The 21350-nt window shown below is 39.8% G+C and overlaps 2 protein-coding genes across 3 annotated transcripts in view; both read right to left on the reverse strand.

Annotated features, from left to right (window-relative positions):
- The window catches only part of abca7 (ATP-binding cassette, sub-family A (ABC1), member 7), a 26535-nt gene extending 13128 nt beyond the window's left edge, over positions 1–13407 (reverse strand). The window contains exons 1-22 of one of the 2 annotated variants that reach the window (XM_063892292.1): positions 13235–13407; positions 12234–12357; positions 11724–11822; positions 10833–10926; positions 10261–10402; positions 9235–9359; positions 8071–8189; positions 7479–7676; positions 7220–7312; positions 6575–6812; positions 6182–6321; positions 5866–5982; positions 5571–5768; positions 5125–5330; positions 4813–4989; positions 4470–4692; positions 4095–4316; positions 3639–3843; positions 3071–3184; positions 2255–2426; positions 361–492; positions 102–241 (exon numbers count right to left, since the gene is read on the reverse strand). In XM_063892292.1, the coding sequence (XP_063748362.1) occupies positions 102–241; positions 361–492; positions 2255–2426; positions 3071–3184; positions 3639–3843; positions 4095–4316; positions 4470–4692; positions 4813–4989; positions 5125–5330; positions 5571–5768; positions 5866–5982; positions 6182–6321; positions 6575–6812; positions 7220–7312; positions 7479–7676; positions 8071–8189; positions 9235–9359; positions 10261–10402; positions 10833–10926; positions 11724–11789 (3121 nt within the window). In that variant the 5' untranslated portion in view covers positions 11790–11822; positions 12234–12357; positions 13235–13407. The remainder of the gene's footprint in view (positions 1–101; positions 242–360; positions 493–2254; positions 2427–3070; positions 3185–3638; positions 3844–4094; positions 4317–4469; positions 4693–4812; positions 4990–5124; positions 5331–5570; positions 5769–5865; positions 5983–6181; positions 6322–6574; positions 6813–7219; positions 7313–7478; positions 7677–8070; positions 8190–9234; positions 9360–10260; positions 10403–10832; positions 10927–11723; positions 11823–12233; positions 12358–13234) is intronic. The other variant, XM_063892293.1, reaches the window with a different exon arrangement.
- Positions 13408–13870: 463 nt separating this feature from the next.
- Positions 13871–21312, reverse strand: si:ch73-40i7.5 (amyloid-beta A4 precursor protein-binding family A member 3). The gene is made up of 11 exons (XM_063892294.1): positions 20723–21312; positions 19044–20037; positions 18672–18699; positions 18412–18557; positions 18169–18255; positions 17512–17700; positions 16294–16473; positions 15534–15746; positions 15014–15133; positions 14748–14888; positions 13871–14604 (listed from the first exon to the last, which is right to left on the reverse strand). Exons 2-11 carry the CDS (start codon positions 20022–20024, stop codon positions 14533–14535), a joined length of 2157 nt encoding a protein of 718 aa, XP_063748364.1. The 5' UTR covers positions 20025–20037; positions 20723–21312; the 3' UTR covers positions 13871–14532.
- Positions 21313–21350: the final 38 nt, after the last annotated feature.

The following is a 21350-nucleotide window of genomic DNA, read 5'->3' on the forward strand; positions in this document are numbered from 1 at the left end:
TAAAGATGACACACCCTCCATAAAACACAAGCAGTCATTATACAATCTGACAAAAGTAAGATAAAAAAGGTCATTTTTTTTTACAGAAGTAGAAAGTTTACCAGAGAGGTTTTTGGTCTGTTCATGCCGTTTGTGCAACAGGCCGACATCTTCCAGCAGAGTGTCCAGCTCAGCTTTCACCTCTGCTTCCGATAAACCCTTCAGACACCCATAAAACCACACATGCTCCTCCACTGTTAGTCTGAGGAAAAGGGACGAAAGAAAGACAGAGAGTGCATAAGTAATTTCATACGTAATCACACAAAAAAAAAATCCAAGAAATTCTGCAGTGACTTTTAGATGCCAGAAAACAAGCCTTACATGTCAAACAGGACATTGTGCTGTGGGCAAACTCCCAGTGTCCTCCGGATGATGTCCATGTCATGGCGGATGTCCATTCCCTTGATGTAGACTGTGCCCGAGGTAGGTGGGAAGAGGCCAGTCAGGACCGATCTGTCGAATATTAGACACAATTAGAATATATACTAATTAAAGCACACCTTCCACTTTAAATTAGTAATACTAATTAGTAATAATAAGACTGGACTGATGATTGCTTAGTAACATCATTCCACTATTAAAAAGCCCAAAACATTTACAATGAATGAAATGACAACAGGTAAACGTCAACACATGGGATCTACTGAAATTGCATTCAACTAAAGCAGGAGTGGCCAACCAGTCAGAGACGAAGAGACAATTATTTGACTGTGTTACTGCAAAGAGCCACATCATACACACATCGTGGATGTATGTCCCCCCACTTTTCTCGTGCCCTTTCTCTTTTGCTCTCACCCTTTCTGTGTGCTCCAGGGGCATAGCTAGTTTTGAAGTTTGAGTGGGGTGGACTTCACATCCTCTAGGGGGGTCCGGGGGCATGCTTCCCAGGGCAGATTTTTAAAAACACTTTAAAGTGAATTACATCCTTCTGGTGCACTTTGAGAGCAAAATTAAGAGGCTACACAATATAACTGTGTGGTCTTGGTAAGGGGAGGGGGCATAACTCTCAACACTAATGTGAGACATAAAAAAATATATATATACATTTTTCTTTTCAATTTCAAAATGTTCATTTGGGTGGGATTTCAGTTTTTTTAGGTGGGCTGAAGTTCACCTAAAATAGGTATAGCTACGCCACTGGTGTGCTCCCTCACTCCCCTCTCTGTCTCTCACACATAGAAAATGAAAATCTAAAAATGTACAATAATTGACACACAGACACACACTCCAATAGAGACACACTCTGTCACACAGACAGACACACATACCTCTGCTCAGCCAGATTTCGTGTAAATGTCACACACCATGATATTGACAGAAAGTATTAAGACCAGAGGCCAGTTATTTTCAGCCATTAAGATTGTGTGCACTGTCTCACACACACTCACTTAATCATGTGAAAACTATTTTTGTATTACTATGCATGTTGCTTCTTTGAACTAAGTTGGCATTCATTGCGTTGAACACTCCTTTACAAATCTGGCTTACAATATTTAAATGTTTGTATTTAAAACAAACCCATGACTAAGGTTGGTTCAAATACTGCTTCATGACAGTTATTTAAAAATAAATGAAGTGCATTTAAGTTAATTATCCTCACATGATAACTATCCCAACGTTTACCCTGTGACTGGCAGAAGATGCACTTTCTCTCTTATTTATTTCGTTATTGGGATTCAGCAACTCGGGAGTCCTTCTGTGTCGGTGGCCAGCTTTCCGTGAGCAGGCACTTTCACACACAACTAAAACTGCAAAGTGTTACCGTTTTGATCTGACAACTTTGTATTGAGTTATTACGGTCTTATCTGAGTTTTATTTTCGCCGTTCAGAAGCAGATCTCTCCCTTCACTGTCACATCGCGGGTGCAGTAGAACCCGCCTCCTGTACTGCAGGATCTGCATTCTGATTGTCTAAAGCACTTCTGTATCGAAAACTCTGTGTAACGATTGGCCTGGAACTTGTGTGTCGTTAACCCTTTTTGAACTTGGATACATATGCGCAAACCCCCCCCCCACACACAATTACAATTCCATATGAACTGAGGAGCCGCATGAGACTGGGCAAAGAGCCGCATGCGGCTCGAGAGCCGCGGGTTGGCCACCCCTGAACTAAAGTTCTACTTGAAATCCTTGGAAAACGAAACTGCTAAGGTGCCCTCGTACACAGCATCATTCAACACAGTGTTTGGCTTTCACTCAGCAGGACGGCTGCTCACATGGTGGTGGTTTTGCCGGCTCCGTTGTGGCCGAGGAAGGATGTGATCTGCCCTTCGTAGAACTTCAGGTTGAGGTGATTGACGGCCAGTTTGGCTCCCTTCTTGTAGATTTTAACCAGGTTTCTGATGCTCACACCCAGGTTCAGGTTATCGGGCTCTGGTTCAATGTGATCTAAAACAGAACATATTGATAAGGTAAAATATACCATTAAATCTATATTAATGCTGGGGCAAAATCCTTATTGCTCATTCTGCTCTCCCAGTTATTTAACACTGGCATTGTAGGTGTAGTATGTGAGCAGAATTCATCAGAGAAAAGTCACGGTCAATAGGTTTTTAAATGAGATGAGAACATATGTCCACTAACTTCTCTGCAGGAGAAATGAATGAAGTCCAAAATTAAAGGTATTTTGGGTAGTAGCACCAGTCAGATGCAGCTATGTAGTTAACAGAACAATGATTTTCATTTCCAGCTTCAGTGTCCTTGTACATTTAACCCCTTGTAGCTAATGGGTTTATTGTCTCAGCTCATTAACTTTATTTGTAGCTAATTGGCCTCAACACACAACTACAAGTATGGTCTTTAATTGGTATTAACACCAGAGGAGAAGACTACATATGGTGGCTCAAATGACAGATTACTCCAATAAACAAGCTATTATAAGTGACTTTACTGATGTTTGTAAACACACATTTCCAGAGGGGTAAAGAAGCCAAAGAACACAGATTGTGGCTATGATTTAGCTCTGGTTTACTGTGACAGTTTAAAATAGAAGAGAAAGAGAATTATCTGCTCCTGTGAAACAAGTTTTGTACCTTCATCCTGTTCTGTAGGTGCGGGGGGGATCGGCATGCCCGCCTCCAGAGGAATTCCTCCCCAGTAGTTGATCTGGAAGATGAAGTACCAGGGCCTGGGGATCCCATATTCACCTGGTGTGAAAAAAAACCAAGATAAAATGTTCCCAGACTACATTGTGATGATACTGGGGAGTGCAATGTTAAGCTAATATAGGGATTCATTGGCCAATACTACAACAAAACAATACATACTTACTACTTAGTAGTAGTTAATACTTTAATAGTTAGAAAAAAACACTTAAAAATAATATATTACTGAATGTCTTGAAACAGAACAAAAAACACATAAAAAAGCTTTAATTTGCAGCTTTCAAATCTGAAACAAATGATTATCTGTAGAAATCTTTTTTTCCCTGTCTAAACTAAAACCACACACATTTGTATAAGTGCTCCTTGAACTCAAAGTTTATAGTTTGCTGAAGACAGAAATCTGTACTCAATAACCCCCTAACTGTAACTCAAAACAAAACAAAAATGCAGAACATTTCCAATCTTTATATCCTAAATAAACTTCCATTATCCGTACCTGGAAACACTGCTTCAATGTACCAGGCTGCAATGGCGTAGATGAAGGCGTCCACATAAAGCATGACTATAGAGGTAGTGAAGCTGTACGAGTCTCCATGCACAGGGCTGGAGTGGAGGTTGTACCACTGGATTCCTACGCCTTGCTCTTCATACTGAGAGAAATACTCACAGCCGAAGCCAAAGGCCACAGGGGACAGAAAACTCTGATGAAAGAGGAACAAGCACATATTTTTATCCTGGTACAAAGACACTTAAAAAATCTGTAACAATGGCCAGGAAGAAGGTACCTTTTGTTATTGAAACTCATAAGAGTAGTCTTGCTAAAGACATTTTAAATAATTGGCTTGATTGAAATAATTTCTAAGATGTTAATCGCTAATTTTTCTATTCATACATCTGAAAAATGTCTATCGAGTAGTGTATATATGCAGAATATTTATATATATTTACTTACAGCGATGACTTTGTAGGTGGTGTTGAGGCGGTCTCTCCAGGCTACACACAGTACGTACGGCAAGTAAAGCCCGAAGTAGATCAGCCCTCCACATGCAGCAGCCAGATTGGCTTTAGAGAAGAAGGTACTGATGAGGAAACACTGCATGATGGTGGCGGTGGCAAATGCCGTCAGGAAGAAAAACACAACAAGTGGGTCGCTGTATGGCAGGATGTCCCCCACCTGGAAACAGGACAAAATAAAAGTAAAGAGAATATTCCTATTCTTTTTAACAGCTCTATTTTTCCTTTATTGATCGAACAGCTGATTGTTTTCTATTTAAGTGTGCATCCTTTATTTGATATGTTTGCGTCAAGTGAGTGGTGTTGATCTTGCCTTTAACATAGCGATGAGGAGCCCAGCAGAGACCAGGAAAGGAACGATGCTGCTGATGAACCAGCTGAGCCACAGCGTTACCGTTCCCAGACCCATAATCCTCATGGTTTCCTTCAGCCTCGCCTCCTTCTCGTACACTACTCCTTTAATGATCATCGCCACCGAGTAGATCCAGGCCAGCGTCATGAAGAGTGGCAGAGAGCGGTTCAGCACTCGAAGGAAACTGTTGAATAAAAGTAAACAAAATTCCAATTCAAATAATAAAGAAAAGAAAAATCTAGTTGTAGTCTTAAGCCAAGGATTGTTGATGACAAATAACATTAATGTACAACATTCGACTTACACATCATCCACATAGCAGGGGTAGGGCATCTGCTGGATGTAGATGCCAGTTGTTTGTTGAACTCCGGTCAGGATGCGGCTCACCGCTCTCTCCACCAGGTCCTGGACGTACACAAAGCCGCCCCAAATGTAGCGCATGTCATTAAAAGGGTCGGCTGCTGGACCAGGGTCCCAAAACCTGTAGAGATAACCCCCAAAATATGTTTTTGAATTCATTTGAATATCACCTTTCGTGTGAAAATGCATATTTACACAAAAGCTGTTTCATTGAAATTCCAATGACAAAGTTCTACATAAGAAGCTTCCTCAGTACCTGTCCTTGATCTTGTTGGTCCGGGTCACATCATCAATGTCCATTCGGATTTTGTATTTAACATGGGGCGGCAGGTCAGGGGATGAGGAGTTAGGAAGCAGGAAAACAACACCTGCCCAAAACTGCCGGTCCTCTAGTAGCTCTAACGCCCTGTCAACCATCTGACCTTCAGTCTCCAACCCCTCCAGCTTGTTCAGAGAGAAACACTGAGGAGATAAAAGGAAACGCAAAATACATTAATAATGAACAACAGGGAAGAGAAGATGAAGTTTACTTCCATTGTTTAGAGGAGTAAGAGGAGTAGTTACGCCTTTACCATCAAACTATTTTGAACAACACAAAGGGAACTAAAAAATGATGTTAAAAAATAAACAGTTTTTAGTAGGATGCCAGAATTTCTGACGTGCTTTCATGAAGAGAAATCAATAATGCCAAAGGAAGAGAACCTCAGAGACTTGTGCGAGGGTGGAGATGGTGTGGCCGAGGTTGTTGTAGATGTCCAGCCAGTTAGGAGGAGCCCCGGGCCTCTTTGGGGTGTCTGGCGAGGGCGTGGACAGGAAACGTGCGATCCGTGAGGCCGTCCAGGACGTGTTTTCTAGTCGCAGGTTGACCAGGACTGCCACCTCTGGCCGCCTCAACAAATCCTGTCACACACACAAACAAATTAAATATAAAAACAATGTTTGGAACCAAATGTGTTAAAATACATGTATTCCCCCTGTAAAGAGTCCGCAGTCAGACCTGCAGTAGCTGAATCTCCAAACTGTTCTCCATGTAATGCTTGACTCGCGGTCCCACTTCCATCCAGGCTTCATTCAGCTCCTGGAGGATCTGCAGGTCCTCAAAAGGCTTGTTCACCTTCAGCAGAAACTTGTAGTTAGCTGAGATGGATATATTTGTTTCACAATGCCATAAGTTTTATGTCCAACTACAGATGATGTTTTCAATTATTAAGATTTAAAACACTGGTTTCTGGTCTGGTGTTTAACGGACAAACAGTCATCTTCATTTTCATAAATCCTCAGAAAGTATCCCAGATTCACTGAGAGTTGACTACCTCTTTCATGACTTGCTGAACTGCAGGAGTGTCTGGTGTGTACAGAAGTTTCCCAATAAACAGAGGTTTTATTCCTCGCCACACAATCCGAGACAGAGGATTGGACTCCAGGCCTTGGATCAAACTTTTACAGAATGGAGCTGCATGGAGAAAAAAGAACAGACCCAAAGGAGACAAATGTTGGACAAAAAAACTTGATTAAATACAGTCATGACACAGCCTAAATGTAATGCTTAAAGGAATTATTGATTTTTGGAGTGGCTATTAATCCTGGTCAGTCTAAAGACATCAAAAGTAAAGGTATAAAGCAAATAATATACTCAAAGTTGTTCACAGGAGGTCATTCACTTCTTTTATTATTAGTATGTCTCTGAAAATATCAAAGTTTCTTACTTGTGTTGTTGTCACGGTTCAGGTCTGTGTCTTCGGTGCCGTTTTTTCCTAAGAAGGACTTGATGTCATTGTCCTCATACCAGTTGAGTGAAGGGATGCGCTCACCACCAATCTCTGGGTGACCGCACATGATCCTTGAAAAAGCACGAAAACTCTCTCTTGGCATTGCCGAGCGATTAGGTGGAGATAGAAGACTGAGAGCTGCACTCATATCCGTGAAGCTGGAGAGAGAGGAGAACTGAAGGAAGGAAGAGAAATAAAAGGAAAATATTTGGCAAAGGAAGAGAAAATATAAACAGAAGGGGGTAAAAATGTAGGGAGAAAACACATCGATTTTAAAGTGTATGTTATTCCTGGGAGACATTTTGTTCAAATGTATTCAGAAAAATAGGGAAACATTATCTGAGCACAGTAAGATACTAAACTTCAATTTCAAGTAAGGTTAAATACATTTCATATTTTTAAGAGGGATAACATAACTACTAAATAGCAATCCTTTCAATCATGGTCGGATATAAGTACTAAATACAATGTGTTATGAATAACTAATGCAAGTTTGCAGCACATAAGAAAAATACTGTCCAATCAACAAAATGTCAAACGAAATTCAGACGCAAGTTAAAACCAGAAATAGTGTCTTCTCACATCATCGATGAGGACAGCCAGCTCCTGGGAAATGGACATGACAGCCAGACTGATGTCCCTGAGGTTAGCGGCGTTAGCCATCAGACGTTCTCTCTGACAGGAAGGAAACACAGACGGGTTTACTGAGGTCCTTATTGCAGACCAACAGATATGCAAACAACTCAAGAGTCAGAGCAAACAGACAGGAAAAAGCTTTTAATCCATTGATTTTTTCCACTGGTAAGAAACATTTTAGCAAAACATTTTTGCAAATTCCTACCGTTAACAACTTGGCCAAATCGAGCTGAGAGAGGAAAAGGCGTTCAGCCTCCTGCAGGACGTCAGCTGACACGTTACACAGCTGAGTCTGAAGATCATTCATGGCTGCTTCTCCTCCGTCCACGGTCAAAAAACGTCCCAGCATGCTCGCATTACACACCAAGTCCTTCAGCTGCACCTCAGCTCCAGCCAAAAGAACCTGGATGTGACACAATTGATGCCCCACTTTTACATTTAACAGTGTTATACATAAATGATACATAAAATGTGTTCTCAACTGTGCTTATCTAATTGTGCCTTGTTACCCCATAAATCTAAAGTTTTATGTTTAAGGTTGTTTTATTCTTTATATAACTTTAATTTAGTTCCATGAATTCATAATTCCTTTTTTTGTTTGTACTTGAACTGTCTACATTTTCTGTTGACCCTTTTGTTTCTGAAAGTGAAAGTTGAAATGATTTTGCATCTTTTGGGAAAAATCTGTTAGGTTGCAGGTGTCAGAACAGATTAACAAATTAAAGAGCAGCAACTGCTCAGGGCATAAGTTGGTTTTGTTCTGTTTATACACCGAGAATATTCAGGAGAGACCTCACCTGAAAATTGAGACGAGCCTTTAGCAACTGGCTCACAGTCACAGGCGACAGGCTGCCGTTGGTCAGGAGGAAGGAGGAAAACGTCTCATTGGCTCTCAGGTATTCTCCTACTGGAAGATCTACAGCAGAAACACAAATATATAATACTTTCCATTGTTACTAATAAATTGTGCCATATTACAAATCAACTCCACTTTAAAAAAACATTTTTAATTAATCATGAAAGAGCTGGATTGAACTTGAAAGGTCAACAGGCAGGTTACACTTATAGCAAATAGCAAAGTACGGTAAAAAAATTGCTTTATAAAAAAACGTTATTTACAGTACCAAACGGGTAAGATGGTGGGAGTTAGCAGATGTCTATAAGGCCCTCAATGTGGGAAATCTTGCAGAAGAAAAACACTGAAGGGCCTGCTTTCATTCATCCAATTGTTTGTCTGGGGTATTCATGTAATGTTATCTGCCCAGAGAAAGGAGAAGCAAAACAGACTGTCTGTGCTGCTCCACCGCAAGGTAAATAGCCACATTCATCCGGTCACTCGACACCTGTGTAAAGCCATTCACACAGATCAACCGGCTGCTACTGTAGGCTCTCAGTCCTGCTCAGGGAAGTCAGGGAACAGAGCTGGCTCAAAAAAAGGTCTGAATACATTTAGACAACATAAGATGGCTTACAGGACTTAATAGTTCTATCCATTACATTTATTTATTTAAACTTTTTTTTTAAATGTATTAAAGAAAGGTATAAGTTTTCCAAAAATGTCGTATTTGTATAGTAATCTTTTTCTTTAATGCCCTGACATTTTAATTAACAGGTTTCTTTATACCGCACAATGACCTTGTTTAAACCACACAACAACTTCACTGACAGAAGCCAAGGCTCTATTGGGTTTCTCCATGAACATAATTCCTTCTGATTCTTGGAAAGCAACCGTAAAGATATCATTTGACATTATATATGACTTGTGTATGTTTGCCTGTCAAAATGACTCAACCCACTCATTGCAGGTAGCATACCTAAATCCGTTTAACTGTCTGTCTGGTAGAACCACCTCAGGTAGGTTTGTAGTAAGAAATATTAATAAAAAGAAAGTGTCACTGTCAGAATGTCAAGGTATCCCTTCAGGTCGCTATTAGAGGAGATTCAAACAAGCTGTTATGTACTTGGCCAGGCTCCAGGTCTCTCTCCCAGCCTTTGGACACTATCCCTCAGGTCCTGAAAGCCGGGGAATCTCTGGTTTCCACTGTAGGACAGAACGGTCTGGGCATCCACAAAGAGACGAGACAGTCTGGAGCAAAGAGAACACAAAAGAAGTCTTTACTGGACACACATATGTGAGGCATTAATTAAACTACAACAGACTTTAGTTGACCAGTAAACACTAACTTTAACATCTGCAAATACTACAAACTGTGTTTAATGAAGTGCCCAGCTGCCTGGGAAATAAAAGGACAGCTTACACCAAAATCAAAAATATATACAGTAGCCAATCTAGTTTCATTAAACTCGAGAGATGGCGGACTACTTTAAGGCTCCGACAACCTGTAACTGACACCCAAGACAATTTTGAAAGATAAAAAATAACCCTACAGGTAAGATGATGTTTGTTTTTGATTTTGGCTGAACTGTCTCCTTTAACATGGGCGTATTTTATTTTATTTTTAACTTAGTTTCTTGCAAAATTGAAAACTTTTGTGCTAAGCTGCACCTTCATATTTAGCATACAGATGTGACAGCGGTGTCTATCTATTTATTGTATTGTCTTTAAGAAAGAGACTAACAATATGCATATTTCCCAACATGTCAAACTTTGTAATTAAGTAAACAAACTGCTCGAACACTGGATCTTTCCAGTTAATGACTTCCTACAATGAAAGATATCATCTTGCTCAAATCTTATGTCTTACTCTGTCTCCTCTGTTAATTGGCAGGCCACAGTTCGGAGACATTGGAGTGGGTTTCTAACCGTGGCTGCCCCCCCTCACAACAAGACTACAGTATGCAGCAGCAAGCAGTCTGCTCTATAACTTGTTCTTACTTCATGAACAAAAGTCAAAGTAAATGAAGCTGATTTTAAAAAATATGTTTTCAATTAGAACATGTATTCACTGACTATACTTTGTCTGAATATCTTTTGAGCTTTCACCTCTCCAGACAACTGTCCGTGTTTTTACCTCCATTTTACCTACATGGAGTTGTCAAAGTTGCCAACTTGTCCCACTTTCTCCCCCGGGGTCGGGCTGTGGAAGCAGGGGTTGTTGATGTTGCAGATAATGCCCTGGATCCAGGGCAAGGTGCCTGCCGAAGGCAAAGCTTTGTTGGGAAAATGACCTACAAGCAAAGGAAAAGAAACCAGAGATTAGTTTGAGATATGAAACAATGAAACACTGTGGTAGTGACCTAAAAACACAATCTACTGGCAGCGGACTGACCAATAATCCTAAAATCCTAAACTATTTATGTGAAAAAATATTGGGTTTCTCTTTTACAAATTATATAAAATAACAACCTAATTATCTTTAGAAATCGACTGGTTTATATTGTTTCATGAAGTTTACTGTGCAATCAATTATTTGATTTACATGTCAAGTTATATCACCATATACTGATGACCGACTTCTCAAAGAAGGTCAAGAACACGACAAGTAAGGAAAACAAATGTGTGTGCGTGCCACAGAATCACTCTCAGTGAGCTAATCCTGCCTTATCTGTGTGTGTGTGTGTGTGTCTTTTTGAAAAGACATTACACAACAATACTCACATTGGCTCTGTTTGTAGGGCGGGTGTGAATGGCGAACAGCGATGAGGATGACGAAGAGGAAGAGCGGCCAGAGGAGCTCAATGATCAGCTGGATCTGGTGGGGAAATAATTTATTAGGCCCATAACTTTTACCCAATTTATCAGTGTGTACTGCCCTCACTGAGCACAGGCCTCCAACCTTGAACTGCTGTGCTCTCAGTGTGTTGTCTCCTTACTCCTGCCTGTTGGCGTCAGCTGATAGAGGTTATAGGGCTTTTCCTGTTTTATCTTGTTATGCAGTATGTTGATTATTGTGTCAGAACCAGCTAAATAGATGAGACTGGGTGAGAAATCTTCAGAATTGATCGGTCAACTCGTGGCTGAAGCACATGTCTTGTCAATTCTCCGGCCGTAGCTTCGTGATAAACCTTCAGTGTTTGCCATCAAGTTCCAGCTTTCCCGTGTTCTCATTGTGTTTCGACTCCATTGCTCCAGAAGTTTCCATTACAGTTGTAACTAATCTGACCTTTATTGAACTCTATCAGAGAGATCAGCAAGAGTATGTCCCAACCCTGTCACTTAGTTACTGACAAGTTAGTTGTAAATCTTTCACGAAATTTAAGAGATAGGAGATGTTTTTTTTAAGACTATAAGATTAGACAGTTCAGACGTAAACTGGAAAAGGGGGAAAGAGAGGGGTAAAACAGGCAACAAAGGTCAAGGCTGGAATCTAGTCCAGGACGTTGCGGTTATACAGCAAGTGCTGTAACAATCCAAAGGCCCTGTTTTAGCTAATTTGTTCTAAACAATAGTAATATTTATTTATTTTATGTCCAAGCTGTATTTTTCTCTATAGAATCCACAAAGTCTTATATATCTAATTGTGAAGTGAAAAAGTGAAAATGTGGCTACCTTGTTCCTCCTGCGGTATGTGATGTTCTTCCAGAGCAGGAGGCCAAGCTTTTGGAAAAACCCCATCGCTTTTACCTGCTACCTGGTCATGATGCAAACCTGGAAAACACAAAATGTGGTGAGGAAAAAGACAGGTTCAGCATGGCGCCACATTTGTTTTTTGAAGTTGTTGGGGATACAAGAAATAAGGCTACTGTATCTGCATTTCATTATATCTGGGGACAGTTATTGCAATTCTTTGTCTTGCACTGTCCCACTCTAATGGTAAAAATGAAATATAAACAAAGTGTTAAATAAATGATAAAACACAAAGACAGAAAAAAGGCATTTAACGGTAAAATGAATCATAATTTGACTTTTGGTATATTGTCTGTGGTTCTGTTTCCCCCCGATGTTGTGTTGATCTTCTTTTCACCCAAATGTTTTGTGTAATCATTCACAGGCAAAATGAAATGTATCTGGAAGTTATTAATTGTACATCTTGATTTAAGTGTTTTCACAAATACTTACTGACTATTATACTTTACTTCCTATGTGGACTGTGAATATGCTCATCATTAGTAGGGACCATAGATACAAACTGAAGATGACCTTTCCCCGGCAGAGGACACAACTGTGGCTGACGACACTTGACCTTAATTCAAAGCAGTAAACAGTGTTTATATTTCCTCCACTCACTTTGAACACAGACATGGCTAAGAAAGTTAAAAATCCTGTATGTGATGGATTAAAATGGTAGTTTTTAAAGTTACTGCAAGTGAAGGTTGTCTTATGTGCCTGCTGTGATCTGCTCAACATGGACAATCCCCTGCTTTACAACGAAATCCTCCTGATCCTAACAGCTTACCTGTTACACTCAGACTTTAAGATTTACTTTTGCTCTGTCTCCTCTGCCTTCAGAGGAGAGTGTGGTTTAATTGTCCTGTTAGTGCAGGTTATCAAATAAATCTCATGATTTAAGCCAGGTTCAGTTGCATCTAAAAAGACATTGTGTAATATCAAACTATTATTTAAATATGTTTGTTTATCTGTTTAGTGTTTAAGGTTTTTGCAGATACTAGTATAGGTATAGGATATGTTTGGTAGCCAGTGCATTTTATTTACTATTTACTTTATAATAGTGTCCCTTTTCCTTTTCCTGCACTTAATAGAGGCATACAGCATGCAACATAAAAACAAATGTCAGAATATAATAAATATATTTACTGAACCAGCAGGTACAAACTCACGCTTGTAGTTACTGATACTCAAAACAATTCAATTTGTAAACATTTATTTTGATACTATGGTACGCTACCACAATTCCCAGTTTACGTCACATTTTGACAAAAGACCATATTAAACCTAGCTTACAGGAAGCAAAAAAAAAAAAAAAATAGCTAACGTCATATTCGGAAATACAGTAGCTTCCTAGCATGTTACGCAGTGATGGTTGAGAAAACACATTTTCAGAAACAATAAATACAACTTAATGCGCACCCAAGACCCTATGCACTGCTGTTAATGATTACCTTTGCTGTTATAATAGGTGATACAATCTCCCTTCAGTGTTTCCGACGGCCGCTGTAGCTTGTCATTGACTCTCCATTTCCCCACTGTTTGTAATCGGTAAGTGTAGCTGAAAAAAGTTCCGCCCCAATGCGACGGTGATTGGCGTAAGTGCGTTTGAGGGGCGGGGTCACAGAAACCGGCAAAGGATCTGATTGGCTTGTGTTTATGTTTTGATTATGAAAACAGCTGATTGGGCAGCCATTGTAAGCACTGTGTTATGTTCATGATCACAGAGACTTAGATAAATAACATAAAATAAGTAATAACTATCGTATAACGATATTCACATAAATAATAGGCATCACTTTAATATCAGGAACCGCATATGATTACATTGCATATTAGTAAATATTTAAAGTAGCAGGAAATATTAGGTAATGGCATAACATTTGCAAACATTACATTATTCTCCTCAGAACTATGTAATCATCAATTTGATATACTTTCCAAATACTTATAAAAGTACAAGTAAAGTACAAAATATTTTATCAGCTGTACATACTGTAGGTATGTCCCTTTTTTTAAACCAATCAAAAAGCATCTTTTGCATCTGATATTTAGTTAGTGACCACTGACTCTTAATAAATAACATCAAGAACAGATCTTAAAGATCTTTTTAATGAACATCCAAAACAACAATTTATTAAAAATATACACATCTCTTCTCTCTCTATGAAATAAGGCAATTACCTTCAATTGTGCATGATTTTGGCTTCCTGTCAGGCACAGTAACTGAAGCTTTGTGTGTATGACGCAGAGCACTCTGACAGACGCTGACACTCTGGCAGTTGATAAGCATGTGTACGTGACGGACTGTTGGTACATCACAATGTAATACACAGAATCTTTTTCCAGTAAACACATTCAGCTCAGGCACACTGGCGAAATCTCCAGGCTGGATGACCAAAACTCTATTTTTTAAAAACACCATTCACTACAGTTTTAAAAGCAAGTGAAGCCAAATATATTATGCTTATCAGTCACTGTATCTCAGCTACCGCCTGCATTGTTAAATATCAGATAAATATAAATGGAAAGCTACCATCTATCCCTGTCACTTTAAAATATGCTTTCACAATATCACATTGTATTTAAAAATCTTAAAAATATATAGCTAGACTAGTTTGTTGTATTCAGTGGTATGACAACAGCGTATGCTATGCTGTATTATAAATTGCATAATATTTCCTTAGTTTGGCAAAAGTCCAGGTAGCTTGAACACTGTGCAGTATTTTGTCCTTTGAGCAGCAGGCTGCGCTCAAAGAAACACGGGCTGCTCCTGTCCGGTTAAAAGTCGATATGTTGAAGCTGGCATGGTCTTCAAATGAATCTGCCAACATGGAGACAAATCAAAATGTAATTGTTAATATGACATGATATATATATATATATATATATATAGCAAACAATAAGTGAAAGGTATATTAATGTATTGATGTATCTCATTATGAAATAAAAACATTTCATCCGCACCTCTCCGACAGCATTGGTCAGGATCTGGATGATCTTGTCGTGCGATGTGGCGACAACACTCTGCCCGTTGATTTCGATAATGCGATGACCGACGCGAATGCCTCCTCTCTCTGCTATACCGCCCCGCATCAGACTGCAGATCTGCAAACAGAGAGAGGGATTTTTACTTTCAAAATAGTAAGATCATGTTTTCACTGTTTGGAGAAAAACAGAACAACTAAGTCCTGTTAAATAGCAACAAACTGAAAATATTAATATTGACTTACAATGCCGTCCTCCACACTGAAGCCAAGCTGAAACTTGGGATCTGGCCTCCTAATAATCGCCATGGTGACTGGTGGGCAATGGACGATGCTGAGCTTCACAAACTTTTGGCTTTTTAAGTCCTGAGACAAAAAAAAGAAAAGTGTTTTGAATTATAGAAGCATTTGCAATGTTCTTTTAATATTGAGTGGTTTTTACTTTTTCTTCATTCAGGTTTGCTTGAATGTAAATATCAGTAAAGAATACCGGCTATACACAGCTGGATGAATACTGATCTTGGTCCTTTAAACCCAAGCAATATCTAAATCCACTTTCAATAAAAAGGAAAACCTAAACTGTATTGACACAGTGCCATCTAGTGCATCCTAAAGACATAACACTTGCTTTGAAGAAGCTGAAATCCCAATACATTCAATAAAGTCTGTTTTTCCAGCAAAATCACAATAACACTTTTATTACGGTTGATATATTTTTAGTTATTAAAGTCATTCTTATTATTTTTTTCACTCCCTTGTCCCTTACCCGAATGATGTTCTGGCAGGTGGTGATGGGCAGACCCACCATGCTGGTGTTGTTCACCGACATGATGCGGTCCCCGATGCTCAGCTCGCCGCAGCGCTCAGCCGCCCCCCCGTGAAGGAGGTTGGCCACCACCACTGTGGGCAGAATGGAGCCCCAGCCCGATTCAACCACTGCCAGACCCAAGATCTCTCCAGCAGTCTTTGTGATGCCAACCTGAGACAAACAGCAAAGAAAAAAGAAAAAAATGTGGTTAACCAATTATTGTTCAATAGTTATCTTTTACAGGGTCAGTATTGAAATATATTTAAATTCATCAATCCAAGTTTATAACAGCTGGGACACCAAATTGGGGTCACTATAGGAGAAAACATTAGATTTTATCCAGGATTAAAAGAGGTTTATTTGAAAGAACAATCTCACAAATTTAAAAGAAAATAAGCATTGGAAATAGCAAGGTTATCAACATGTTTCATACTGCTGCAACCCCTCAATAACAAGTATCTGTAAACCGGTTTAATGTGGTGTGATGAGGTTTATATTACTTTGCGAAATCAAGCCATGTGGTGACAAAATAATCCGGTAAATATTTGAGTTTTTCTTGTAAATGAACCACTTAAGTCCCAGTAAATATCCAAGTGCAGAAATGCTGCATTTTTGCTTTAAAAGTTACTTCTCTCCCATGGCTTTCTTGGTGTCTTTTTCTAACAACATTAAATAACATCCTAACGACAAAAACATTGTAGCCACAAACTCGGATTACATCTCGGATGTTCTGAGAGTCGGAGAAGTGAGCCAGATCTCCGTTGTAGAGCTCCTGACTCTCCAAGTAGTCACTGTACTCGCCCGGCCTCAGATCACTGGCTTTGATGCCACTGGCCTGAAGAAACTGCTGGTAGGCCACGCCGAACGCCTGACCGATAGCCTGGGCGATGACCTGAGCCTGGATGAAGAGACATGGTTAGGAGAGAGAACTGATTAGGTACAATTTGTTAAATAAATATTATTCCTTCACTTTTTTTACCCTCAATTTTCATATGAACAAATTGAAGGCAAATGAGTTAATTTGCAAAACATTAAACAGTGCGCCCGAAAACACATCACACCCTAAAACTAAAATGACTATAAACTCCTGTGGAAGGTGACTTATGTCTCCACTGCTCATCAGTTATCTGTTCCCAATTCATTGTAAGTTTCACTTTAAAATTAAACAATAAGCAGCAGATTTATTTCACCGTTTAATTAGTGATAACATTGGAAAACAGTAACGATTTCGAGCATTTTACCATTAGTTTGAACACAGCTCTGCCATGTATAACAAAAGACTGTATACATCTCCTATCTTATACAACTCTTCATATACAGCCGAGGAAAAAAACAAGAGACCACTTCAGCATTATAATTTTCTCTTGTTTATTGTATTCTCTAAACTGCTGACAATTCTCTGTGTTGGAGTTGAACAGACACTGGACTGGCTGCCACACATGTAGAGATAAAGATTGTGGAGTGGTCTCTTAATTTTTTCCACGGCTGTATATAGAGAGTAAAGTTGGGAAAACTAGAAATAGTACACGCAGTTGCCCTATGGCATTCAGTGTCCCACAGCTAATTACTTTCTAAAAAGAAACCCTTCCTCCCCCTATTCAGTCTTGCCAACAGTGGGAAACTGGGACGACAGCCAGACCATGTTTATATTCAGCAGAACTCCCTGTCTGTCTGGGGGAATGAAACCAGGCCAAGCAGAAGCTGAGACTGTTGTCTAGAGCCAAGATGCAACATTCAGGGGAGCAAAATACCTTAAAAATGTGTTTACGAGTCAGGTCGTTTGTGAGTTCTGCAGCCAAATGCTAAAGACTTCTGGTGATAAAAAATGATTAAGTTCTGGCCACATCGAGGATCAAAAACACCAGGACAGGAAACTCTTTTATAAACCTGTTGGATTAATGATATGACAAAAACATATGAAAGTGAATCAACTCACATCGTCAGATAAGAAGACGTGGCAGATCATTAAGTACTTCTTCTGAGGCACCGAGGAGGACGTGGAGGAAGACTTAGAGGCAGGGTCAGCATCCTGCCCTTTACGCTTCCTTCGTGCCATAAGAACCACAATGGTACCAATGTCTGCAATATAAGAGATCATCTGCAGAGCGTGGTCCATCATGGCTTCCTGAGTGGAAACGAGACATGAATGTGTTAAATAGAGACAGAGAGAAGACAGGAAGTTTGCTTTTCAATTCAACTTGCAGAGACTTGCTTAAGATAGATTACCCTTTTTTTGTCAGCTTAGTTTGTATTGCCATGTACCATGTGAAATGTTGCTGTTGAGCAGCCAGTGTATCTCATGAAATGTATTAAGTTTGAGGAGTTGAACTATTTCAAATATGATTTCAGCTCCCAATCATTCTATAATTAAATGACCAAAAATTCCTTATCAATACAGGTTATCGTGGCTCGATGGCTCAAATGGTAAAGCACATCATTTGTAAACTACGAATGAAAACACAATGTTAACAAAATAAATGCAAAAAATACAACCTAAAACTGTGATTATTTTAAAATATATAAAAGAAGTATGGTGAGCTGATATATTACCTAAAATATCAAAGTAAAGTCCATGAGCAAGACGAAAACACACCTGAGTGTCAGCAGTGAGAACTTTGATTCGCTGTGTTGAGATGAACAGATCCACTTCTGTCATTGGCTGGGACTCTCCCTCTGGAGCCTGGAACAAACACAGTCACACTGATAAGACATGCATTACTATTTTCAGCTAGAGCCATGATAGAAGAATTGGGATTTCAAAATTATTATTTCTAATTTGAAAATCATCTGCTGTGCTTCAGTGTCCACTCTGAGAATTTCTCTTATTTGAGTTCACCTTAATGCGGTCCACAGCCTCCTGAGCCTGCGACATACGGGCGTTTGTAGAAGGGTTCTTCTCTGATTTTAACTGAGTGGATCCCAGGTACTTGGCCCCAAAGATCACTCCATCCAACAGGTCTTCAGGGTCACATGGACCAGGTACTACAGGAGTAAAGAGGATATATTATGTGGAATATATTAAAACAGACCAGGACCTCTTCTTATTCATTTTTTTAATAAGATCTGACAGAAAAAAAAAAAAATTAAGTAACTTACCATCTTTATAAGAAGGATGATCTGCACTCTGTAATGACAGTAAATAGAGAAATTAATAAACTGTCAACAATTTACAATTTGCATAATTCATCATGAAATATGGCAATAAAATGTTATCATTGGTTACATTTCAACAACTCTTTTGATTTGCAATTAATGTAGTGAAATTAAATATTTATTTATTTGTGTGTTTCTCTAAATTGACACAAATCTTTCTTACATGAATGGGTGGAATACAAGAAACTAGGTAGTTCAAAATGTGTGTATTACCTGAGACATACGTTTTTAAGTAGACGAAATCTATAAATGAATCTGGACAAGCACATTTTGATGTCTAGAATTCATATTTTTCTTAATAGTACCTGAACCTACCTGCTCGCTCTCTGCAGCAGCCTCATCTTCCTCTGGAGGCTCCTCGCCCATCTTCATCCACACAGGCTCAGGATACTCCTCATCAGGCAGCGAGTCCTCCCTGCTTAGCTGCTGTTGACCAGAATGTCCCCAGAACCTTTGAGCGTCCTCCTGGCTGTAGGAAACTGACACTACAGCATCCATGTCTACTCTGTGGGGCAGACTGGGGGGGCTGGGTGTAGCACTGATATCTGTAAACTGCAGCATCCCCAGCAGGTCTCGCTGGTGGCTCTCAGAGAACAGCAGCCCGGTGGATTCAGTGCTGTCATCTCTTATTAGGGAGGGGGAACACGCCTTCAGCTCAGTGAGGTCGGAAAACTGCTGCTGGGCCATGTGAGGGGGTGTCCGACAGGTGGGATGAGGCTCTTCCCCCATCAACTGCAGCTGACTGAGCAGGCTCTGGATGCGGCTGTGGTCTTCATCATCTGATGTCCTGTTTGCAAACTCCACATCGTCTTCATTCACCCTTTCCTCAACGTCACCTTCCTCGTGGCAATCCCCAACATCCTCCAAGACCTCAACCCTCACCTCTTCTCCCGTTTCAACAGTTTCAGGCTTTTCTTTCAACTGTACCTCAGAATCATGGACTGGTTCTGAAACAGCTCCCACTAACTCCTGCAGATTCACGTTTATCGCAGCCACAGTGTCACTCAATGGTAGTAATACTGGCTCACTCGGACTGGCCTTGTCCAGACTGTCAGCAGCAGGAGGTAAGGAGGAGTCATCCAGGTCATCTTCTGAGCCCGCCTCACTGGACGAATCAGACCTCCAGTCTAACGGAGGAGGCTCGATCAGGTTGTAGGATTCCACATCCTCCACCTCTGAACCTGGCGGAGCTACTTCAGTCTGTCTTCTGACCTCCCCATCAGAGGTTTCATTGACAGGAAGAGTGGCAGAACACGAGGAGTTGGACTGATATGCAGGGCAGACGTCTGAATCCATTTTAAAAGACAGTCTATTAGAGAAAAAAAATAATTAAGTTAAGAGACCATGAGAAAATGCATTCACTCGCATTGGTTTCTATCTGCATGTAAAAGAGCTACAGCATTAACACAACTGCCTGTATAAAAAGACAGAATAAGACTGTCAAGTATTTTGTGCAAGAAGACACCAGTTGTTAAAGCTATAGCACTATAGGATGTACAACCACATAACATCATGACCATCAAGATAAAGAAACAAGCCTCAAGCTCAAAGTACAAGGACAACATGTGCAATATGCGTAACCATAAAACAGACCCTCAAAGCCCAGTTATGAATGAAACCTTTTTGAATTCAAAGTAATTAAGCTGGGGTTACATACATTTCAATGCAACATAATATCTCTGTTTTGATACTGGGTCACAAAGACGCATTCATGTGCTTTCCACAGAGGCTGAACCCAGAAAGCCAGTTTTTGAGAAGAAGTCATGACGGCTGTTTTAGACAAACGAATTAAACCTTGGTCCTATAAAACACACTTTTATACTAAATCCTACGTTAAATCTCAGTTTGGCGATAAAGGGTAGACTTAATGTGACATTAGCTCAATGCTAACTAGCTAATTAAAACAGACAGGGAGTCAACGGGAGATCATTCAAGAACATATTGAATTTCTGTGTTAAATACTGTTGTTTAAGCATCGAAAAGACAAATCTCACCTGATTTATTGCGTCTTTCTTAGTTTCTTTGTGCCCACACACTCCTCTGGGTGCCACGACAGATGAGTTGACGTGGTTTGGGATAGTTATGTTCCTACACTTTGGCTTTGTTTTATTCGTCATACTAACAGCAGCAGAACCGTTACATACTATTCTATCACATTATCTAAGAGTTTAAGAAAAGTTACGGTATAAAACTGAGTTTTCTTGCCATTGCTGTCGAGTCGACAGCTCTTTATTTATTCACGGTCTCTGTAGCTGCGGTGCGTTCATGGACTATTGTACCTTTCCTTTAGTCAGCCCCATAGTAGTTTCTTATTCCTCTTTTGTTCAAATGATCACATGACATAACCACAAACTATTGACAGCACTTTTTCTATTCCGGAGACAAGAACAACTCAACACAAATATTAACTTCTTCATTTTAAAAATTTAACCACGCCATGTCTACTTAAAGTAGCCTCCCTAAGTTTTTTATAATAACAATTAATCAAGACAAAAACCGGTAATACAAAACCCTGCTTTTGCAAAGTAAAAGGCGGTTTATTGATATAAGGTTAATGGAAATATGCGCTAAAGAAACTATATATCTCAGTCCCGACTCGTCCATTGGCACCTGAAGGTTACA

Source organism: Eleginops maclovinus, chromosome 9 (genome assembly GCF_036324505.1).
Source record: "Eleginops maclovinus isolate JMC-PN-2008 ecotype Puerto Natales chromosome 9, JC_Emac_rtc_rv5, whole genome shotgun sequence".
NCBI classification, from domain to species: domain Eukaryota; kingdom Metazoa; phylum Chordata; class Actinopteri; order Perciformes; family Eleginopidae; genus Eleginops; species Eleginops maclovinus.